Source organism: Brassica napus, chromosome C1 (genome assembly GCF_020379485.1).
Source record: "Brassica napus cultivar Da-Ae chromosome C1, Da-Ae, whole genome shotgun sequence".
Taxonomy (NCBI): domain Eukaryota; kingdom Viridiplantae; phylum Streptophyta; class Magnoliopsida; order Brassicales; family Brassicaceae; genus Brassica; species Brassica napus.
The window spans coordinates 3,681,238-3,700,680 of NC_063444.1; the positions used below are offsets into that span (position 1 = coordinate 3,681,238).

General features: G+C 35.1%; 2 protein-coding genes across 2 annotated transcripts; both read right to left on the reverse strand.

The window, feature by feature from the left end:
* Window positions 1-1,194: 1,194 nt before the first annotated feature.
* On the reverse strand, window positions 1,195-9,404 carry LOC106371364 (CHD3-type chromatin-remodeling factor PICKLE-like). Its single transcript, XM_048745249.1, has 29 exons — window positions 9,059-9,404; window positions 8,257-8,407; window positions 7,957-8,114; window positions 7,654-7,815; window positions 7,350-7,564; window positions 7,154-7,249; window positions 6,934-7,070; window positions 6,649-6,846; window positions 6,442-6,549; window positions 5,964-6,014; window positions 5,776-5,875; window positions 5,549-5,688; window positions 5,365-5,462; window positions 5,130-5,268; window positions 4,850-5,019; window positions 4,582-4,648; window positions 4,384-4,506; window positions 4,178-4,287; window positions 3,983-4,064; window positions 3,716-3,892; window positions 3,404-3,596; window positions 3,235-3,327; window positions 3,040-3,142; window positions 2,873-2,947; window positions 2,702-2,766; window positions 2,517-2,593; window positions 1,937-2,073; window positions 1,636-1,849; window positions 1,195-1,546 (listed from the first exon to the last, which is right to left on the reverse strand). Exons 2-29 carry the CDS (start codon window positions 8,401-8,403, stop codon window positions 1,331-1,333), a joined length of 3,651 nt encoding a protein of 1,216 aa, XP_048601206.1. The 5' UTR covers window positions 8,404-8,407; window positions 9,059-9,404; the 3' UTR covers window positions 1,195-1,330.
* Window positions 9,405-13,327: 3,923 nt separating this feature from the next.
* Window positions 13,328-19,303, reverse strand: LOC106372821 (CHD3-type chromatin-remodeling factor PICKLE-like). Its single transcript, XM_048746123.1, has 17 exons — window positions 18,469-19,303; window positions 18,185-18,324; window positions 17,894-18,055; window positions 17,591-17,805; window positions 17,405-17,500; window positions 17,145-17,281; window positions 16,871-17,068; window positions 16,687-16,778; window positions 16,181-16,343; window positions 15,772-15,901; window positions 15,583-15,685; window positions 15,417-15,491; window positions 15,244-15,308; window positions 15,062-15,138; window positions 14,549-14,685; window positions 14,253-14,466; window positions 13,328-14,161 (listed from the first exon to the last, which is right to left on the reverse strand). Exons 1-17 carry the CDS (start codon window positions 18,769-18,771, stop codon window positions 13,961-13,963), a joined length of 2,508 nt encoding a protein of 835 aa, XP_048602080.1. The 5' UTR covers window positions 18,772-19,303; the 3' UTR covers window positions 13,328-13,960.
* Window positions 19,304-19,443: the final 140 nt, after the last annotated feature.

The following is a 19,443-nucleotide window of genomic DNA, read 5'->3' on the forward strand; positions in this document are numbered from 1 at the left end:
TTTTCTCTGCAACATTTTTACGCATTTATGAACAAATGCAGAGATTATAACTCATATTGTTAGTTATGGACAAAGTTTCAAGAACACGCTTAGCAATTGTATAAAGGCAACTTTCTTGATTAATGTTTAAAAACTCTCCCAAAACTAAACACTCACAAAAGCTCTTGTATTCTTAATCTCTCATCTTATCCAACTCACAACTCAACTTTGATATTTATAGGAATGTTAGACCTCTTTTGCTAATCATGTCAGTGTTAACTTTGATATTAATGTTAGACCTCTTTTCTCTGCAACTTTGATATTAGTTAAGTTTCACAATCCAACTCAACTTTGATATTTAACTGAAAATCATCATGTACTAATAATGCACCCACCGACTGCTGCAACAACATTTTATACAGATCTTTGTTCTCATCCGATTCTCGCAACTCAACCTCACCACTAAACGTAATTTTTTTTCCTAGATCTCGAACAAGGGGATTTTCTATACAACTGTAATCCATTTTAGCTTCTCATTTATTATTGGGTATTCGTGGCATATATGGTCATGTCTTTCAACTTTTATGCGTTGGAACTCTCTCGCTTGGGGCTGACATAGAAGGTAAGATGTAGATCTGTTCATCAAATTTTGCATGTTATACAAAAGTGTTTTCCAATAATGTTGAACAGTAAGACCTTACATATCGACAACATAACAACTTTGAGAAGCAAATCTGTTATTCTAATCATTATATAGATTACTCGGGATATAATATCCAATCCAGAATCTATAAAGATCTAAAATGATAAGATTTTAAAATGAGACACTTCATCATTAATTAGAGCATAACATGAAAGTATCATTTGCAATGAAGCAAGATGATGAAAGTTACAAACCGTTGTTGATGAAAGAAATAGAGTGGAAGACATTCCTTCCCACAAGATTTGGCAAAGCCATGGAGATTGTACTTATGAGAAACAAGCTCAAAGCAGCTAGAACCAACATCAATCCGATCCTCAGTATTATAAACATGCAACTTCAGCTTATTAGAGCATGAACAAATTAAGTTTTTCTTCAAAAGCTCTCCATCTGTTATCTATCCCCCTCAATATCATCTTTAGAAGTGGTATCGTTCTGAGATTCATAGAATCGGACTAGAGAGCCTTCAGCTATGGGAATCACTAGAGACCAAGTATATTTTGGTTCACTAGATTTGATAAATCATAATCCTTTTGAGATAACTAAAAATCCAATCTAATCCCAAACAATAATAAATAGAAACAACAATAATTCCAAATCCAATCACATATGTTTTGGTTCAAGGTTCTTGGTGTTTTCATTATCATCAAATCAGTCGTCCAGCATAATGACTTCAGTTACTTGTTCGTCTTCCATATTCACATTAACATATGTTCCAATGGCACTTAGGTTCCTGCTTATGTTCTTGCTGGCAAACTCATGTAAGGCACGTTCGGTTAATAGCCGAAACTTAGCAGAAAACAAATCGATGCGCTGATTCAGTAGACCATTTTGTAGAGCACGGTTCAGAGATGAAGGCTTTTGTCCCTGCAACCAAAAGATCGATAGAGATTATTACAATGCTGCTGCAGCAACACACATGTAAAGATCAAAGCTAGTGATAGATAGTCACATACAAAGTAGTAGTCTTCAGCAAACTCATTTATTATCGCCTCCTCCAGAATCAGAAACCGTCTTCTCATATGATCAGTAATTATTATATGCGGATCTTTTACGATTCCATTAGCATTAATAAAACTTGTGGGAGGGATGTTCAATTCTTTTCGGACGAGCTCGTAGATCCCAAACTCTCTGTCATTAACAAGGGCTCTCCATTTTCCAACCCCGTTCCTAAAGAGAGTAAAACATATGAGAACGCAGAACGAGAAACATGTTTTTTTAAAAAATGGTAAGGATCCTCTTTGCAAGGTTTCTTACTTAGAAACAGCACGCAACAGGATCCTGTCACATTCCTCGTTCGCAAATTTTGCTTTTCTTAATCTTAGTCCAGGGAACCTATGGATAATGCGGTCAGAGAAAACAGGGTTTCTTGGATTGGCTTCCATATGTTTCACCTGTGCCAATCAAAACACTCAGAGTTGAGCATAAACAACACAGTAGTGAACCTTAACTAATATTATCGCACAATATGCTTAAGATAATAGGAACCACACCCAAAAGTGGAGACTGTATTAAGTCATTTTAATGACTTATAATGAAGCAGAAATAACCAAGTAGTATACTAAAGAATATGTGGTTTTTAAAAAGTGTTTCAAAAAAAAATATATACAACAGAATATAATGAAACTTGTGAGCCACGCGACTTGCCCTAACTAATTGTTTTGGTTTTCTTGGCACTAAAAACGATAATGAAAGCATTGTTTCAACATCCACATTGATATAGCAATAACCCACAGATACAGAGAGACTTCAACTTCAAGAAGCAATACTATGCATTGGTTCTAGAAGATAACTCAGATATTCTAAGCTATTATAGGATTCCAGTATGTAGGCTTACCTTCTTTTGTACTAACATCACAGAAGCAATTCTGGCGAGTACATCCTTACATATCAGTCCTTCTTTGGGGAATCCATCTGCAGAGATCATTGCGTTAATAATACCTTTAATAAGATAACAGACACCACTAATAGAAACATCTAATAAATGGTAACAAACAAATGATCAGAGAAGTTATCAATCACCTGAAAAGGTTGGAGAATTAACATCTTTGTCTTCGATGATGTGCTTCAAGAAACGTAATCCATAACTGATAAACAACATATTAGACAAGTCATTAATGAAAATATATCTTTGGCAAAGAAAGAGTGACAAGCTTTTGTGAAGAGAAGAGCATCAATGGCTTACGTCTGTACCTTCTTATTTCATCATAGGTCCTCGGCTTTAAAGGATCAACAAACTCCTTCCAGTCATAGTTGCCAACTCCGTACCTGAAAATTATTCATCAGATGAAAAATGTGGAAACCATCGCACATGTGTGCAGACACTGAGAGACCTTAACAGACAGAAGATATATATATACCTCTCCAAAGTCGTTAAAAACTTCTTCCTTTGCAGCTCGTTAAAACCTAACACCTTGAGAAATCTCCCTTCTCCTTCTATCAAAGGTATTGGTTTCAAAGTATCTTATAGCAACAAGAAAAAAAAAGTTACTCAACTTGGAATATTTGAAACATTTATTTGGAAACATAATTATATAAAAAAAAGATTATAGTACCGCTAGTCCTATGGTAAGGCCTTTTAGCCATTTGGTTTCCTTGTCTAGCTGCTTCACCATCCATTGGTTTGGCTTCTTCATAAGCAGAGCTCGCTTCAAAACAAGCAACTTCATCTTCTTGTAAAATTAACAAGAAGAATCATAATTATATCAAAAATATTAATAGTACCAGGAGTCCTACTACTGCAAGGCCAATAAGCTATCTGGTTTCCCTGTCCAGATGCTACACCATCATTTTGTTCAGCTTCTTCATCATCAGAGCTCACTTCTAGATAAGCAAGCTCATCTTCAGCTTCAGTTTGTTCATCTTCTTCATTATCAGAGCTCGCTTCTAGGTAAGCAAGCTCATCTTCACCAAGCTTCTAGTAAAATTAACAAGAAGAGAAATAAGAAAACCTTTGCTAAAATATATAATGACAAATCACCGTCACCTGATGCGACAAGCCTTATAATTGAACAGGTTGGATCAAGAAAAATATACCTGCTTACAGTTTCTCTTCCTCTTTCCAAGAGCATTGACCTCCTCAGCTTGCTGCACTTCATATTTGTCTTTTAACAAACATTCCCAATAATTTTCTGATGAAGACTTGCTTTCTATAGCCTGTGCCTCCTCTGAGGCAGCAGCCTCATTATCATCTATGAACTCAAAATTTGCTACCTGATGTACAGGGAATAACAAGAAAGAGCTTAAAGGGGTAATCAATAATCTTAGTAAGTATATGTATCAAAGAGGAGAGGCATAGAAAACCTTGAAAGCTTTAAAAAACCCATTTTCATTTTCATCATCCACTGAGTCCTCCTCAGCATCTATATGATCACGGTCTAGCAACCTAAAGAAGAAGAGGTATGCATGTGGAGATTAATCTCTAATTATGGAAATAACAATGGTTACTTTAAAAAGAATCACTAGGAAAGTGAAAAACGAAAAAGAAGAGCGGTTTACTTTTCGATAGCAGCATCATCATAATGAATTTTTCCAAACTTTCCTGCCTCATCATTCTCTTCAGCAAAAAGCTCCTTGGAACCAAACCTGATGATGTCATCTAACTCTTCCTATAGTTGAAGTCACGCAGATAGAACAGTCAATAAACCTTGTAGCAATAAGAATCACCACCTTTTTTATTCTAATTTTATAGAAAAAATACTTACCTGGCTAAGGTTTGGTGCTTTTAATTTCCCCACAACAAGAAGCTCTAGAAGCATTTTTCTTTTACAGATTTGCACAATTTTTTCTTCAATAGTACCCCGGCTTATGAGCCTGTAAATCATTACCTAAAGACAGAAGGCCTAATCAGTGACATACCAAAGAGGAGAATAAACAGAAAGTTGAGACCATGCAAAGCTAACCTTCTCAGTCTGGCCAATTCGATGAGCTCTAGCCATAGCCTGAAGATCCGCATAAGGGTTCCAATCACTACAGAAGCAGTGAAAAACATTTCAATAACTGCAATATATTTCTTCTGACTTAACTCAGAAGATCCAACGAAAACATTCTATTCTCTTGTTTCCCACAAAAGCATATTCACGTAAGTTTATCCAGAACCTCAGGCTCTAAACGGTTATTTACCTCTTAAAAAACTTAACAGTGATCTAAGAGACGTTGGAGAAATCAAACCTGTCATAAATGAAGACAGTATCAGCAGTTGCAAGGTTTATCCCTACACCGCCAGCTCTTGTAGAAAGCAGAAAACAGAACCGGTTCGAATTTTTGGCATTAAAGCGATCAATCCGTGCTTGCCTCTCAGCTCCATTAACCTTTCCATCAATCCTTTCATAGAACCACTTCTGAAAGAACCAGTAAAGAACATACAAATTATTATCTTTGAGTTCATCATATAAGCAAAACATAAAAAGAAAAATACTGACACACATATTTATAGCAAGCGCAGAGATACCTTGTAAGCACAGTAGTCTTCAAGTAGGTCCAACATGTGCTGAAATTGTGAGTAAATCAGAACTCTGTGTCCTTGCTCTTTAAGCTTGACCATCATTTGGTCTAGAAGTTGCAATTTTCCAGAGGATTCCAGGAGCTCTCTTTTAATAAAATTTTAAGAAAAAATTAAACAAGAGTCATCACAAAAAAACTCCACAGCATACTACAAAGGAATCCATCTTGTGATGAGATGTTACTTCAAAGCTTCGTTTGCATCTTTAATCTGGGACTCAACACCTTCCACCATGTAGGGATGTAAGCAAGCTTTCCGCAATTCCATGAGCACATTCGATATCTGAAACAGTTTAACCAGCCACAGTTTATAAGGTTCTTAAACCAAAACAACACATGTATGTCTTAATCCACATTCACAAAACTTACCTTAGCACCTCTTTTTGCTAATATTTTATAGTTCCGGGTCATAATAGCTTTGTAAATTATTTTCTGCTTGCTGCTCAGATCAACCCGCAAGATGAGTTCCTTCTTAGAGGGCATGTCCTTCAGCACGTCTTTCTTTACCCCTAAAACAGCAATCAAAGCAAGATTCACACCATGGACATTTCAGTTTCACGCATACTTATTAATAAGATCAAGTTTATGGTTAATACTTCTGAGCAGATGGGGAGCCAGCATTTTGTGGAGCCTTGATATCTGCTCCTCTTGATCTATGTCTTTGAACTGCTCCTGAAACTCCTCCAAACTTCCAAACTGCAAGCATTCAAAAGAAAAATTAAAAGTTAGCCATGTTATTAACTACTTAGTAGATTTTGCTTGTTTTATATGTGCTATTGCTAACCTTCTCCGCATCAAGAAAATGCATGAGCACGAAAAGCTCATCCAAGTTGTTCTGAAAAAAACACCAAATAATCAATAGTAATACCAAAGAATCAACAGCATACTACACAAGACAGTCAATAAAACAATATATGCTGTGAGCAAATGAAGAGTCAATTAAGTGGGCAGGAACTCATTCTTAGCAACATAGAGCTTTCCTAGATCAGATGTAGACAAACCTTTAAATGATGCATTATTTGACAATTGATACAGTATTTAATTAGACAACTATATATAAAAGAAAACATTGAAGAATACATTTGACATTTTTCAACATGGTCAAATCATAAATAAAAGATCCAAGTTTAAATTATAGATCCAGCTTTAATTAGGGATCCAACTTCACTCTTTCACAGATCATACCTAATAAGTTATTTTTTTATGCATGAACATTTTTTTTTTCATTGAGAGATGAAAATAACCAAAATCACCAAACGAACCTGAAGTGGTGTTCCTGTCAGAAGAATGCGATGCTCACTCGTATACTGCTTCAGCGAATTGAACAACTTTGAGTTTTTGTTTTTCAACCGATGGCCTTCATCAACAATCTAACCAATAAAAATGATTGATAAGCAACATATATATATGAGGTTTAAAGAAAAGACTGTAAACGTATAAGCTACCATTATAATAAGACAAAAAAATACCATGCACTTCCACTTGATTGGTTTTAGGACTTCTGTGTCTACGTTGATCATCTCATAAGACGTGAGGATGACATCAAACTTAATCCTGTCCTGCCTACTTTCTCCACTGATTCCAATCATCTTGTTATGACCTTTTGGAAAGTAAAACTCATGATCTCTAACAACAGTACGAGCTTGAGAAGTACCACCGTACATAACCTGAACCGTAACAAAAAAAAATGAACGTTATTCTACTAGCAAGCATAACACACATGATGAGTGCGTTACTGCATAGTGCATACATACCACATTCATATGTGGTGCCCAGGTGGCGAATTCTCTCTCCCAGTTTCTCAGAGTGGAAAGGGGAGCAACTACCAAATATGGAGCCAAGTTTTCCTCAAAAAGAGAAGCTAAAAAGGCAATGCTTTGAATTGTTTTACCTGAAACACCACACATGCATCTCACTCTTATTATAACTTCACATAGATGAAAATATGTAGGGGTAGTACTACTGAATACATACCTAGCCCCATCTCATCGGCGAGGATTACATGAGTTCGGTTTGACCATGTAAACCGCAAAAAGTTAATCCCTTCAAGCTGGTACGGATGCAATGAGCCTTCAACAACAGATGACAAGATATATCATAACATATACAATACCAAACAAGACGACCAATATACATAGCACCGTATAAAAGTGTAAAGTAGCCTGAGTACCTGTAATAAACTCAGGAGTATGATCGAACTGTTTGAAATCTTCATGATTTCTCTCATGGTCAACATATTTATCTCTGCGATGACCAGAGTTTATATCCTTGAACCTTTGGATTTCGTTTTGAAAGGTTGAGATGTCTGATTCAGATTCCCAATAACATTCATCATAAGAAAGTTCTTTGAACTTCACCAGATACTCCTTCTCCTCACTTTCTCCCCTGCATCAACAGCAAAAACCAAGAATAAACACATACTTCTGACGAATCTCTACGAATAAACAAAAGAAAAGAGTCCCCCATCACTTCACCGGCAATCTATAATCCGGTCAACAATAGTCCACTCTGGATGAATGGCTACAAAATCATCTCCACTGTTACTCATTGACTCCATTGTAGAATGAAATTTGATCACCCTGGATCTTAACCGACGAATAAACTTGTAAGCCTTCTGGAACTCTTCCTCGGCCACCCTGTGATTAGCAAACCAAACAAAAAAAAAGGAAAAGATCGATGATAAGCCACTTGTTGTCAGATATCAGCAGACAAGAGATACGACAAAACCACTACTTTGCATGTTCAAACATAGCATAAAATCATGCGGGGGAGGATACCAAGAGCAGTGTAGGTACGATAACCCCTTCCACTTCACAAGATATTGTTTCACAACATCTTGCTTTGGTGCAGCAATATCTGATGAATCTGGATCGTTAGATGTCGTAGGACGCATTTGGCAGTCCAAAATCTTTTCCATCTCGGTAAGAGGAGTAACCTACAAGCAATCAACACATGTATTTATACAAATATTATCGATGGGTAATAAATATTCCACATCAAAGTTTTTTTCTATGCATTTTATTTCCCTAACATTCAGAGAAACTGTAAATTTTTTCACAATTTAGACAGAGACAAACCGCTTCTCTTCCGACAGTTCCTTCAACTACTTCAGTCGTCTGATCCTTGTTTTGAACAAAGTCATCGTCGTCATCGGAATCATCTACGGTGTACAATGGTCTACGGTCTGGCCGTTTACGTAGCCTACTACCAGCCAAGCTAGTCATATATCTGCAAGAGAACAACACAACAACGTTTCCGGTCAGTAAACTCAAAAGACAAAAGCGTAAACAGTCACTAAGCTTAGAGATTGATCATACAAACAAAAGAAAGAGCCAAAGGTGTAAGAAAAAAACAACATGTGGTAAAGCATACGTTCATATCAAAGGCCAAATAGGAGCTTATCTACACCCCGACCAGATGCTAAAGATCATGCCTTATCAACGTGTGTGACAAAAAAATGATTTTGATGAAAATTCAAAAACCCTAAGCATGAAGATCAACGGAAAAGTCGGTGTCCTTGAAACCCTATCAGAAGAGTTTATATATCGTCTCCAAAATCATCTACTCTAGATCTGGTCGATGAAATCCAAATTCAGAGATCAAGGATTCAAGACCAGGAAACTTATATTGCACTCTTAAGCTAGGTGTAAGAAGAATAAAACCCAAAATCATATATTTGCAAACTCAACTTAGACCCAAAAAAAACTTTTATGAGAAAAACGAAACAGCCAAATCAAAAGCAAGTGAACGCATGCAGATCCCTACATGTCTAACCATTAGAACTCGAGGATAAAATCACGAATTTACGTTCTTGATATTTGAGTTCAGTGCAATAGAGTAAAAAGATAAGGGCGACGATGAGTAAGACAGAGGATCGACCTCCTCCGTTAATTTCTCAGACTTTTTGGCGGAGAAAAATGTCTGAAACCACACAAAATCGAAGGTGACGAAGGAGCGTAAAGAATGCAGGAGTTAAGACGTAACCAAATGGTTCTTTACTGATCACAGTAACGCCTGTTTTGATAGATAGATAGAGAGAGAGAGAGGTGATTTTTCTTAATCTTATCTTCTTAAGGAATGAGTGGTGACTATTCTTTTACTAACCTTTAGTCAAATAAAAAAATAAATATTTATCGTAAATAAATTAAAATTAAATTAATTGAATTGTTTATAATAATTTATTATATAAAATTTGATGGTTTAGCATGGTCAAACTATATAGCATTTATACTTGCGACCTGGTTGAAAAACAAGAATTACATTTTTGACTAGAATACATACATACTTTGGAAATAAAATTAGCTGTACTTTTATTTTTAGATTTTATGTCCGACATGTTGACCAGAAATAACTGGTCTGCAGATTTACATCGCAAGCATCAAAAATGGTTTGTACATACAAAAAAAAAAACAGTTGTAACGAGGGAGTTACCTCTATATATGTTAAACTGTTTTTCAGAGAAAACGAAGTAGAGAGTAAATACATCCAATTCTTTTTTTTTTTTGAAACACTAAATACATCCAATTCAAACGTATAAAGTTTAGCATATTTGCATGTCACGAGTAGTATGACTGTATGAGGAGGATAAGGTTTCCGCATTTGTAAAGACAAATGGCAAATGTATTTTTTTTTTTGGATATCAAGAGGTTGATTATTATTCACTACATTGCAATACTCGATAGAAACTAACATTGTGTCGATAATTAAAGGTACATCTTAATTTTGAAATTTCTAGTAATTTAAAATACGTTCTAATTTGATTCTCCATTTTAAATAATTATTCTATACTTTATAATTTCAAATAAATGAGAAAATAGGATAATATAGCACATATGATAGTAATTTCCAAAAAGGAAAAGAATCGTTCCTAATAAATAAAATTTGAATATATAGATATGCTTCAAATGATAACATCTTTATATAAAATGATGGGAGCATTCCATCATCCAACGAATATACTGATGGGTAAACCTTATTTTTGTCAACAATGCATGAACAAATGCCCACTCACTTTGTTCATATCTATTTTCACCACTATAAATTTATTTTGACAAGATTTGTTTGTTCTCAAAATATGAAACATTTTATTCGCTATCAATATGTTATCCAAAATTAATCTTTCCGCCACAAAAGCTCTTCAAGCCTTCAAGGTATATATAATTAGTTAAAAGCAAATCAAAAACCAAATTGATGTGCTAATGGACGGTAACGTGACGTACAGACTATGATACGTCATGGAGAGTTGCTTGGTAATAATGTAACCAAATTGGCATGAAAGAAATTTCTGCTCCTACTCATACTAATATTATGGAAGAAATTCCATGTTATTGTCTTCGAGACCAATTCGGTTTCAGCGGACAATCCATCGGCCTCCACGCACTCTCCTGCACATGGCAGTCCCCTTTTCAATCAAACTGATCACTATGAGCAAGATGATGGAGATGGGATTATGAGTGATGCTACGGCAAACTTCAACATGTCACTTGGTGGAAGGCCAATAAAACCACTTCAAAAATTTCAAGATATAGAATGGAACGCAATACAAAGAAAGGGTAATCGAGGCCGTGGTAACCACAGACCATCTACCTAGTGTTTTCAACATTCTCTTGTTTTCACTAAACTTAAGTATCATAAGTTTCTTTTTTACAAGCTAATGCTGGGTTGAATATGAGGCATGTCTCATCGTATTTTCTCAAACTTTATGATGTTAAACCATACCTTGTATGTCTCTTTGAATTTTAATTAGAAAGCCTTTTTACAAAAAAAAAAAAATTGGCATGAAAGCATATTTCAAACTTTGGTTAGAACACGTTATGAACATTGATTAGACTATAATAAAATCAGATTTGAATCTATATTAGTCTACAAATCATCTATTTTATAACTCGTTATGAACATTCTTTTAAAGAGTACTTGGCAGTTGGCAATATTCATGTACCTTGGCAATATTCATACTTTCATAGACACTTTGCAATATTCATGGACCTTAGTGGCGGAGCCAGAAAAACTATCTGACGGGAACACATATTAAATTTGTTAAATAATATATATATAATGTTAATAAAATTTATTATAAGCTATGAAAATAATAAGCAATATTTTTTTTTTACGCATGAAATTTTCAATAAAATTATTAGGAAACTTTATAGTTTTAAAATGCAACAGTTAAGTTTAAATTGAAATATATCTCTTTAAGTTTGTGTTATAATAATATGTTACTATCAATAGTAACTTGTTTTGGTCATTATATCATAAAGAACTAAAACTTTACAATATTAAATAACAAATAATGCATTATTTACTATTTTAATATTAATTAGTTTTATTTTTTTACTAGCAACTACGAATTTCTACCGTTAAAACAATGGACTTAGAATGTGCTTTAGGGAAAAAAAATATAAAATGAAAATACAATAGCAAGAACTACATAAAGGGAAATAAACAAATGAAAGAGGTATGTTAATTAACACTAAAAGTAATTAATTAACATTAAAACAAAAAAAACATGTGAAATACTACTAATAGTCAAACATCACATCAATTAAATTTCCGAGTACTTTCAAATCGTCGGTTTTGAGTTTTCAATCGGTCAGACAAGGAAAGGATGTGCAAATGGAGCCGGCTAAACAAGTGATTGTTGTACCTACCTCTTTTTCTCTAAATGAGAACCTCACCCAGATTTTTTAATGCCTGGGCAAGTGAAATTTTGGGGAAGATACGATGGTTTAGGTATGGGAAAACCTTTGTCTATACTAACATCTTCGTCATCTTCGTCTAGAAGACTTGTGCTATCAGAGAATCTGACATTCACTATCATCCTAGATAGATATATGTACATACATTTGCAAGTTTTATTTTTCCATGGCTCAGCTTCACCAAAGCTACCCATATGCCTTTGATCTTTAAAGAGCCAACACTAATACAGAGTGTAATCCAACATTGCAAGATATATTTGATTTGAGTCATAGTCAATGTCAGCTTCATTATGCACAATTAAACCATGTAGTGAGGATGCATGAAAAGAAAATAGAATGAATAAACTACAGTTAATTAACCTCAGCTATCATGATTGATCTAGTTGAGTAAACCTACTGGTTTAGAGTCGCCATTTGCTACATTAATTACTGCAAGTATAAGCTTCTATTTATCAATCGTCTATGTACTAGTAATGTACACTAGAACACATAATAAAACAAATTTAATATCTATTGATATCATATTCAAAAATAGAAGTTATCAATCAAAAGGAAAACAATCTGCTTGATTACAAGTAGAACAGTGGCAGGAATCAACAAACGTTTGAAGATGAAAATGTTAAAAATAACATATTTATAGAAAACTATTAAAATAGTTGAAATTGAAGAAAATCAAGAATTTAATTGTACCACATAGTAACCAATCAAATGATATAATACTGATGTCTGAAAGATTATTATAATTTTTGTAAACAAAAAATCCATCTTACAATTGTTATGACAATTAATTGAAAATTATCGAAATAAAAGTCGACAATTGAAAGAAATTTAATATGTTAAATTGCCTTGAACCCGTTGTTTAACTTTTATGGAATAAATCATTTGTTGGTTAACTGGCGTTTAAAACTTTTTCATAACCAAAACAAACACCATCATTGAGCCAAAAAAAAAAAAAAACAAACACCATCAAAAAATTGCTTAAGCTCAACAGTGATACACTCATTTCTAGAAATTCCAAAATATTTGAGCGGTTTCAACGGAACCTCCTGATTGAGATTCTAAAAAAAATGAAAAAAAAATAAACGAGAAAGGGAAATAAATCAGAGAACCAATGTTGGGATTTTAAAGGTTGGTAAGAACTCTACGTGTCACTTTTTAATTTGACGGCTCCTGTAATGTGTCTCTCTTCCTCCTCAATTCCTCCGTCTCTCCATGGAGGGAACACGTTGGTCTCCTTTCTCTTTTAGTCTTTTCTTACTTACAGGTGAAGACAATCCAATCCAAAGCTTCTCTCTTATTTCTTTATCTGAGTTTCTGGTTTGCGTCTTATCAGAAGTCTCTCGTCAGTTCATTGAAAGTAAGCTCCTTTCTCTGTTTTCACTCGACGTACAGGTTTATTCTCTCATGGGTTTCTGAAAGTAATTAGCTTTATTTTTTCTTTGGACAGATCTCTATCGATCATGGATTGTTATGCGGGAATGAAGTTGGAAGAGCTTGTTGTACCGTTCTAACGGTGTGTGGGGTGGGTGGAGCATGAACTCCTCTGAAGCTGTAGAAACAGGTTTTAATTACGATGCTTTCAATGGAGAAGGATCGTTGTATAGTCAGATGAGTATTAGGTCGAGTGAAGAAGAAGATGAAGAGTCCAAGAGGTCAAAGGCTTTCTACGGTGTGATACCATCAAAAACAAATACCATAAAAAAATTGCTTAAGCTCAACCGTTGTGATACTTTGATTACAAAAAAAGTCTGAATACTCCCACAATTTCACACACCTGAAACATCAGTCATAAGATCAGAAAATAACATAATTAGCAGCTATTTTCTAACACATAATGTAGATTAAAGGGAACAATTTGAAACAGTAGTACTTAATGCTTAATGCTGTTAATTTGGAGCTGTTTTCAAGTGGGTGTTTAGCATAGTATTTTCAGAGAAAATAATTTCATCAGTCGCAACCTTAATTGAGAATAATATTAAAAAAATCCAGTCGAATCCCAAACAAGAATTAACAGAAACAACAATAATTCCAAATCCAATCACATATGTTTTGGTTATAGGTTCTTGGTGTTTTGAGTTTCCTCAAATCAGTCCATCATAATGACTTCAGTTACTTCTTCTTCTTCTTCTTCTTCGTCATAGCCCCTTAAGCTTCTGGAAATGTTCTTCCTCGCAAACTTATGTAAAGCACGTTCAGTTAATAGTCGAAACTTATCAGAAAACAAATTCTTGGGTTGATCCAGTAGACCATTTTGTTGAGCACGTATCAGAGATGAAGGCTTTTGTCCCTGCAATCAAAGATCGATAACGATTAATAATGCTGTTGCCAACATGTTAAAGGGAGAAACAAAAAGATCAAAACTAGTGAGAGTCACATACATAGTAGTACTCTTCAGCAAACTCGTTTATTATCGCTTCCTTCAGAATCAGAAACCGTCTTTTTATATGATCAGTAACTATGATTTGCGTTTCTTTTACGTTTCCGTTAGCAGTAATGAAACTTGTGTAAGGGCGGTTCAATTCTTTTCGCACGAGCTGGTCGATCCCAAACTCTATGTCAGTAACAATGACAGACCATTTTCCAACCCCGTTCCTACATTTGTCAAGTATGAGAAAGCGGCAAGAGAAACCTGTTCTTTTTTTAATGGTAAGGATCATCGTTGCAAGGTTCTTACTTAGAAACAGCACGCAACAGGATCCTGTCACGTTCATCGTTCGAAAATATTCCTCTTCTGAATCTTAGTGCAGGGAACCTATGGATAATGCCGTCAGAGAAAACGGGGATTGTTGGATGGTCTTTCATAAGTTTCACCTGTGTCAATCAAAACACTGAGAGTTGAGCACAAACAAAACTAATGTTATGTCACACAAGATACATAAGATATAGAGACCACAACCAAAAGTGGAGACTGTATTAAGTTACGGTAAAGACTTAAAATGAAGCAGAAATAGCCAAGAGTATACCACCACAGAATACTGAAACTTGTGAGCCAAGCGACTAGCCCTAACTAATTGTTTTGGTTCATTTGGTAATAAAAATGATAATGAAAACATTCCTTTAACATCCGCATTGATATTAATCCACAGATCAAGATACTTCAACTTCAAGAAGCAAAACTGTGCATGGATCCTAGAAGATAAATCAGATTTTTTCTAAGAGATTATATGATTCCAATATGTAGGTATACCTTCTTTTGAATTAACATCATAACGGCAATTTTGGCAAGTAAATCATGACATATTAGTCCTTCTTTGGGGACTCCATCTGTAGAGATCATTGGGTTAATATCTTTAATAAGATAGCAGACACAACTAATAGAAACATCTAATAAATGGTAACAAACAAATGATCAGAGATGTTATCAATCACCTGAAAAGGTTGGAGAATTAACATCTTTGTCTTCGACGATGTGCTTCAAGAAACGTAATCCATAACTGATAAACAACATATTAGACAAGTCATTAATGAAAATATATCTTTGGCAAAGAAAGAGTGATAAGTTTTTGTAAAGAGAAGAGCATCAATGGCTTAAGTCTGTGTACTTTTTAATTTCATCATAGGTTCTTGGCTTTAAAGGATCAACAAACTCCTTCCAGTCATAGTTGCCAACTCCGTACCTGAAAATTATTCATCAGATGAAAAATGTTCTCAAGGAAGGCACAAACATGTGTGCAGACACTGAGAGACCTTATCAGACAGAAGATGTACCTCTCTAACGTCCTTATAAATCTCTTTCTTTGCAGCTCGTTAAAACCTAACACCTTGAGATATCTCCCTCCTCCTTCTATCAAAGGTATTGGCTCAGAGGTATCTTAACACAAAGAAAAAAGTTACTTAACTGGGAATCTTTAAAATTTATTTGAAAAACATAATTATATACAAAAAACATTATAGTACCGCGAGTCCTTCTATTGTAAGGCCTTTTAGCCATTTGGTTTCCTTGTCTAGCTGCTTCACCATCAATTGGTTTGGGTTCTTCATGAGCAGAGGTCGCTTCTAAACAAGCAAGTTCATTATCTTCAATCATCTAGTAAAATTAACAAGAAGAAACATAATTATATCAAAAATAATTATAGTACCGGGGTTCCTTCTATTGTAAGGCCAATAAGCCATCTGGTTTCCCTGTCCAGCTGCTTCACCATCAGTTTGTTCAGCTTCTTGATAACGAAGCGCATCTTCGCCAAACCTCTAGTAAAGTTAACAAGAAGAGAAATAAGAACACCTTTGCTAAAAGATATAATGACAAATCAGTATCACCTGATGCTACAAGCCCGTAATTGAACTGGTTGGATTAAGAAGAGTATACCTGTTTGTGGTTTCTCTTCCTCTTTCCAAGAACATTGAGCTCCTCAACTTGCTGACTTTCATACTTGTCTTTTAACGAATCTTCCAAGTAGTTTGATGTTGAAGACTTGTTTTCTATAGCGTGTGCTTCCTCTAAGACAGCAGACTCATCATCCAAGTTCTTTCTGAAAAAAAAACACCAAATAATCAATAGTAATACCAATGAATTAACAGCATACTACACAAGACAGTCAATAAAAACATTATATGTTGTGCGCAACAGGTACTTAATGGTAGGCAAATCAAATGAAGAGTCAATTAAGTGAGCAGGAATGATCATTCTTAATTAGCAACATAGAGTTTTCCTAGATCAGATGAAGACAAACCTTTAAATGATGCATTATGTAACAATTGATACAGTATTTAGACAACTATATATAAAAGAAAACATTGAAATAAGAGATCCAACTTTAAATTATAGATCCAGCTTTAATTAGGGATCCAACTTCACTCATTCACAGATCATACCTAACTAGAACGCGATGTTCACTCGTATACGGCTTCAGCGAATTGAACAACTCTGAATTTTTATTTTTCAACCGATGGCCTTCATCAACAATCTAACCAAGAAAAATGATTTATAAGCAACATATGAGGTTTAAAGAAAAGACTGTAAACGTAAACTATCATTATAATAATAAGACAGAACTACCATGCATTTCCACTTGATTGGTTTTAGGATTTCTGTGTCTACGTTGATCATCTCATAAGACGTGAGAATGACATCAAACTTCATCCTCTCCTGTTTGCTTTCTCCATTGATTCCAATCATCTTGTTATGACCTTTTGGGAAGTAAAACTCATGGTCTCTAATAACAGTACGAGCTTGAGAATTACCACAGTACATAACCTGAACAGTAAAACGAAAACATGAACGTCATTCTACTGTAACAAATAAGCATAACACACATGATGTGTATACATACCACATTCATATGTGGTGCCCATGTGGCGAATTCTCTCTCCCAGTTTCTCAAAGTGGAAACGGGAGCAACTACCAAATACGGAGCCAAGTTTTCCTCAAAAAGCGAAGCTAAAAAAGCAATGCTTTGAATTGTTTTGCCTGCAACACCATAAATCTCAATCTTATTAATCTCACGTAAATGAAAAAAAAAGTCTTCTCATAATAGATGAAAAATGTACATTGTCACCAGCTAGGGTGGGATATTATTGAAGACATACGTACCTATCCCCATCTCATCATCAAGGACTGCAAGAGTTCGTTTTGACCATGTAAACCGCAAAAAGTTAAGCCCACTAAGCTGATACGGATTCAATGAGCCTTCAACAACGGATACAGTACCAAACAAGGAGATCAATATATCATAACACTACTACAAAACCATATAATAGTTCAGAGTAGCCTGAGTACCTGTAATAAACTCAGGAGTATGATCAAACTGTTTGAGATCTTCATGACTTCTCTCATGGCCAACATATTTATCTGTGCGACAACCAGAGTTTATATCCTTGAACCTCTGGATTTCGTTTAGGAAGGTTGATATGTCTGATTCAGATTCCCAATAACACTCATCATAAGAAAGTTCTTTGAACTTCACCAGATACTCCTTGCCCCCATCTTCTCCGCTGCATCAACAGCAAAAACCAAGAGTAAAAAACAGATACTCCTGAATTTCCATGAATAAACAAAAAGAAAAGAGTTCCATCACTTAACCGGCAATCTATAACCCGGTCAACAGTGGTCCACTCAGGATGAATGGCAACAAAATCATCTCCATTTTTACTCATTGACTCCATCGCAGAATGAAATCTGATCACCCTGAATACTAAACGAGGGTTGAACTTATAGGCCTTCTGGAACTCCTGCGCAGGCACCCTGTGATTGGCAAACCCCAAAAAAGAGAGGAAAATATGATATAAGAAGACAAGAGGCATGCACGACAAAACCACCATGAACATAATACTAAGCATGTTCAAACATAGCATAAAATCATGCGGGAGATACCAAGAGCAGTGTAGGTAAGATAACCCCTTCCACTTCACAAGATATTGTTTCACAACATTATCTGATGAATTCAGATCGTTAGATGCCATAGAACGCATTTGGCAGTCCAAAATCTTCTCCATCTCTGTAAGAGGAGTAACCTACAAGCAATCAGCACATGACTTTATTTATACAAATATATATCATCGATATGTGTGTAATAAATATTCCATATCCAAGTGCATTTTCTTCCCCTAAAATTCATATAGAGAATGTATATTTTTCACATTTAGATAGAGACAAACCGCGTCTCTTTCGGCAAGTCCTTCAATCTGTTCAGTTGTCGGATCCTTGTTTAGATCAAAGTCAGCGTCCTCATCGGAACCATCTACGGTGTAAACTGGTCTACCGTCTGGCCGTTTACGTAGCCTACCAGCCAAGCTAACAATATCTCTGCAAGAAAAAAAAACACAACAACGTTTCTTTTTAATAAACTCAAAAGACAAAAGCGTAACGATCAGCAAGCTCTGAGATTGATCATACAAACAAAAGAACGAGCCAGAGATGTAAGAAAAAATATAATAACATGTGGTAAAGCAGACGTTCATAGCAAAACTCAACTAGCATCTACACCACGACGAGAAGCTAGAGATCATGCCTAATCAACGTGTTAAAAAAATTGTTATGGTGAAAATTCAAAAAACCCTAAGCGGGAAGATCAACGGAAAACTCGGTGATCAAACCCTATCAGAAAATTTTGTCGTCTCAAAAACACAACAACTGTAGATCAGATCGAGGAACTCCAAATTCAGAAATCTAAAGTTAATAATTGTATTGCACTCTTAAGCTAGGTGTAAAAGAACAAAACCAAAAACCATATATTTGCAAACTCAACTTCGACTAAAAGACCCTTTAAGAAAAACGAAGCAGCTAAATCAAAAGCAATTGAAAACTGCAGATCTCTACATATTCAACCATTACAACTCGATCGAGAATAAAACATATATAAAGACGTTAATTCTTGATATTTGAGTTCAGTGCAATAGAGTAAAAGAAAAGGGCGACGGTGAGTAAGAGAGAGGATCGATCGACCTGCGTTTCTCAGACTTTGTTGGCGGAGAAATATCACTGGAACCACATAAAATCGAAGGAGCGTACATAATGCTGCAGATGCAGGAGTTAGGACGTAACCAGATGGTTCTTTACTATCACAGTAACGCCTCTTTGTATGGATAGAGAGAGAGTACCGGTGATTTTTTTTCTTAATCTTATCTTTTTAA

Coding starts and splice junctions, on each gene's coding strand:
- LOC106371364 (XM_048745249.1), bottom strand. CDS start 8,403: ATGACTAGCTTGGCTGGTAGTAGGCTACGTAAACGGCCAGACCGTAGA. Junction 6,847..6,933: donor GGGCACCACATATGAATGTG/GTATGTATGCAC, acceptor GTTACGGTTCAG/GTTATGTACGGTGGTACTTC. Junction 4,507..4,581: donor GAATTGGCCAGACTGAGAAG/GTTAGCTTTGCA, acceptor TTCTGTCTTTAG/GTAATGATTTACAGGCTCAT.
- LOC106372821 (XM_048746123.1), bottom strand. CDS start 18,771: ATGAACGTCTGCTTTACCACATGTTATTATATTTTTTCTTACATCTCT. Junction 18,325..18,468: donor GACTTGCCGAAAGAGACGCG/GTTTGTCTCTAT, acceptor GATTGCTTGTAG/GTTACTCCTCTTACAGAGAT. Junction 17,069..17,144: donor GGGCACCACATATGAATGTG/GTATGTATACAC, acceptor TTTACTGTTCAG/GTTATGTACTGTGGTAATTC.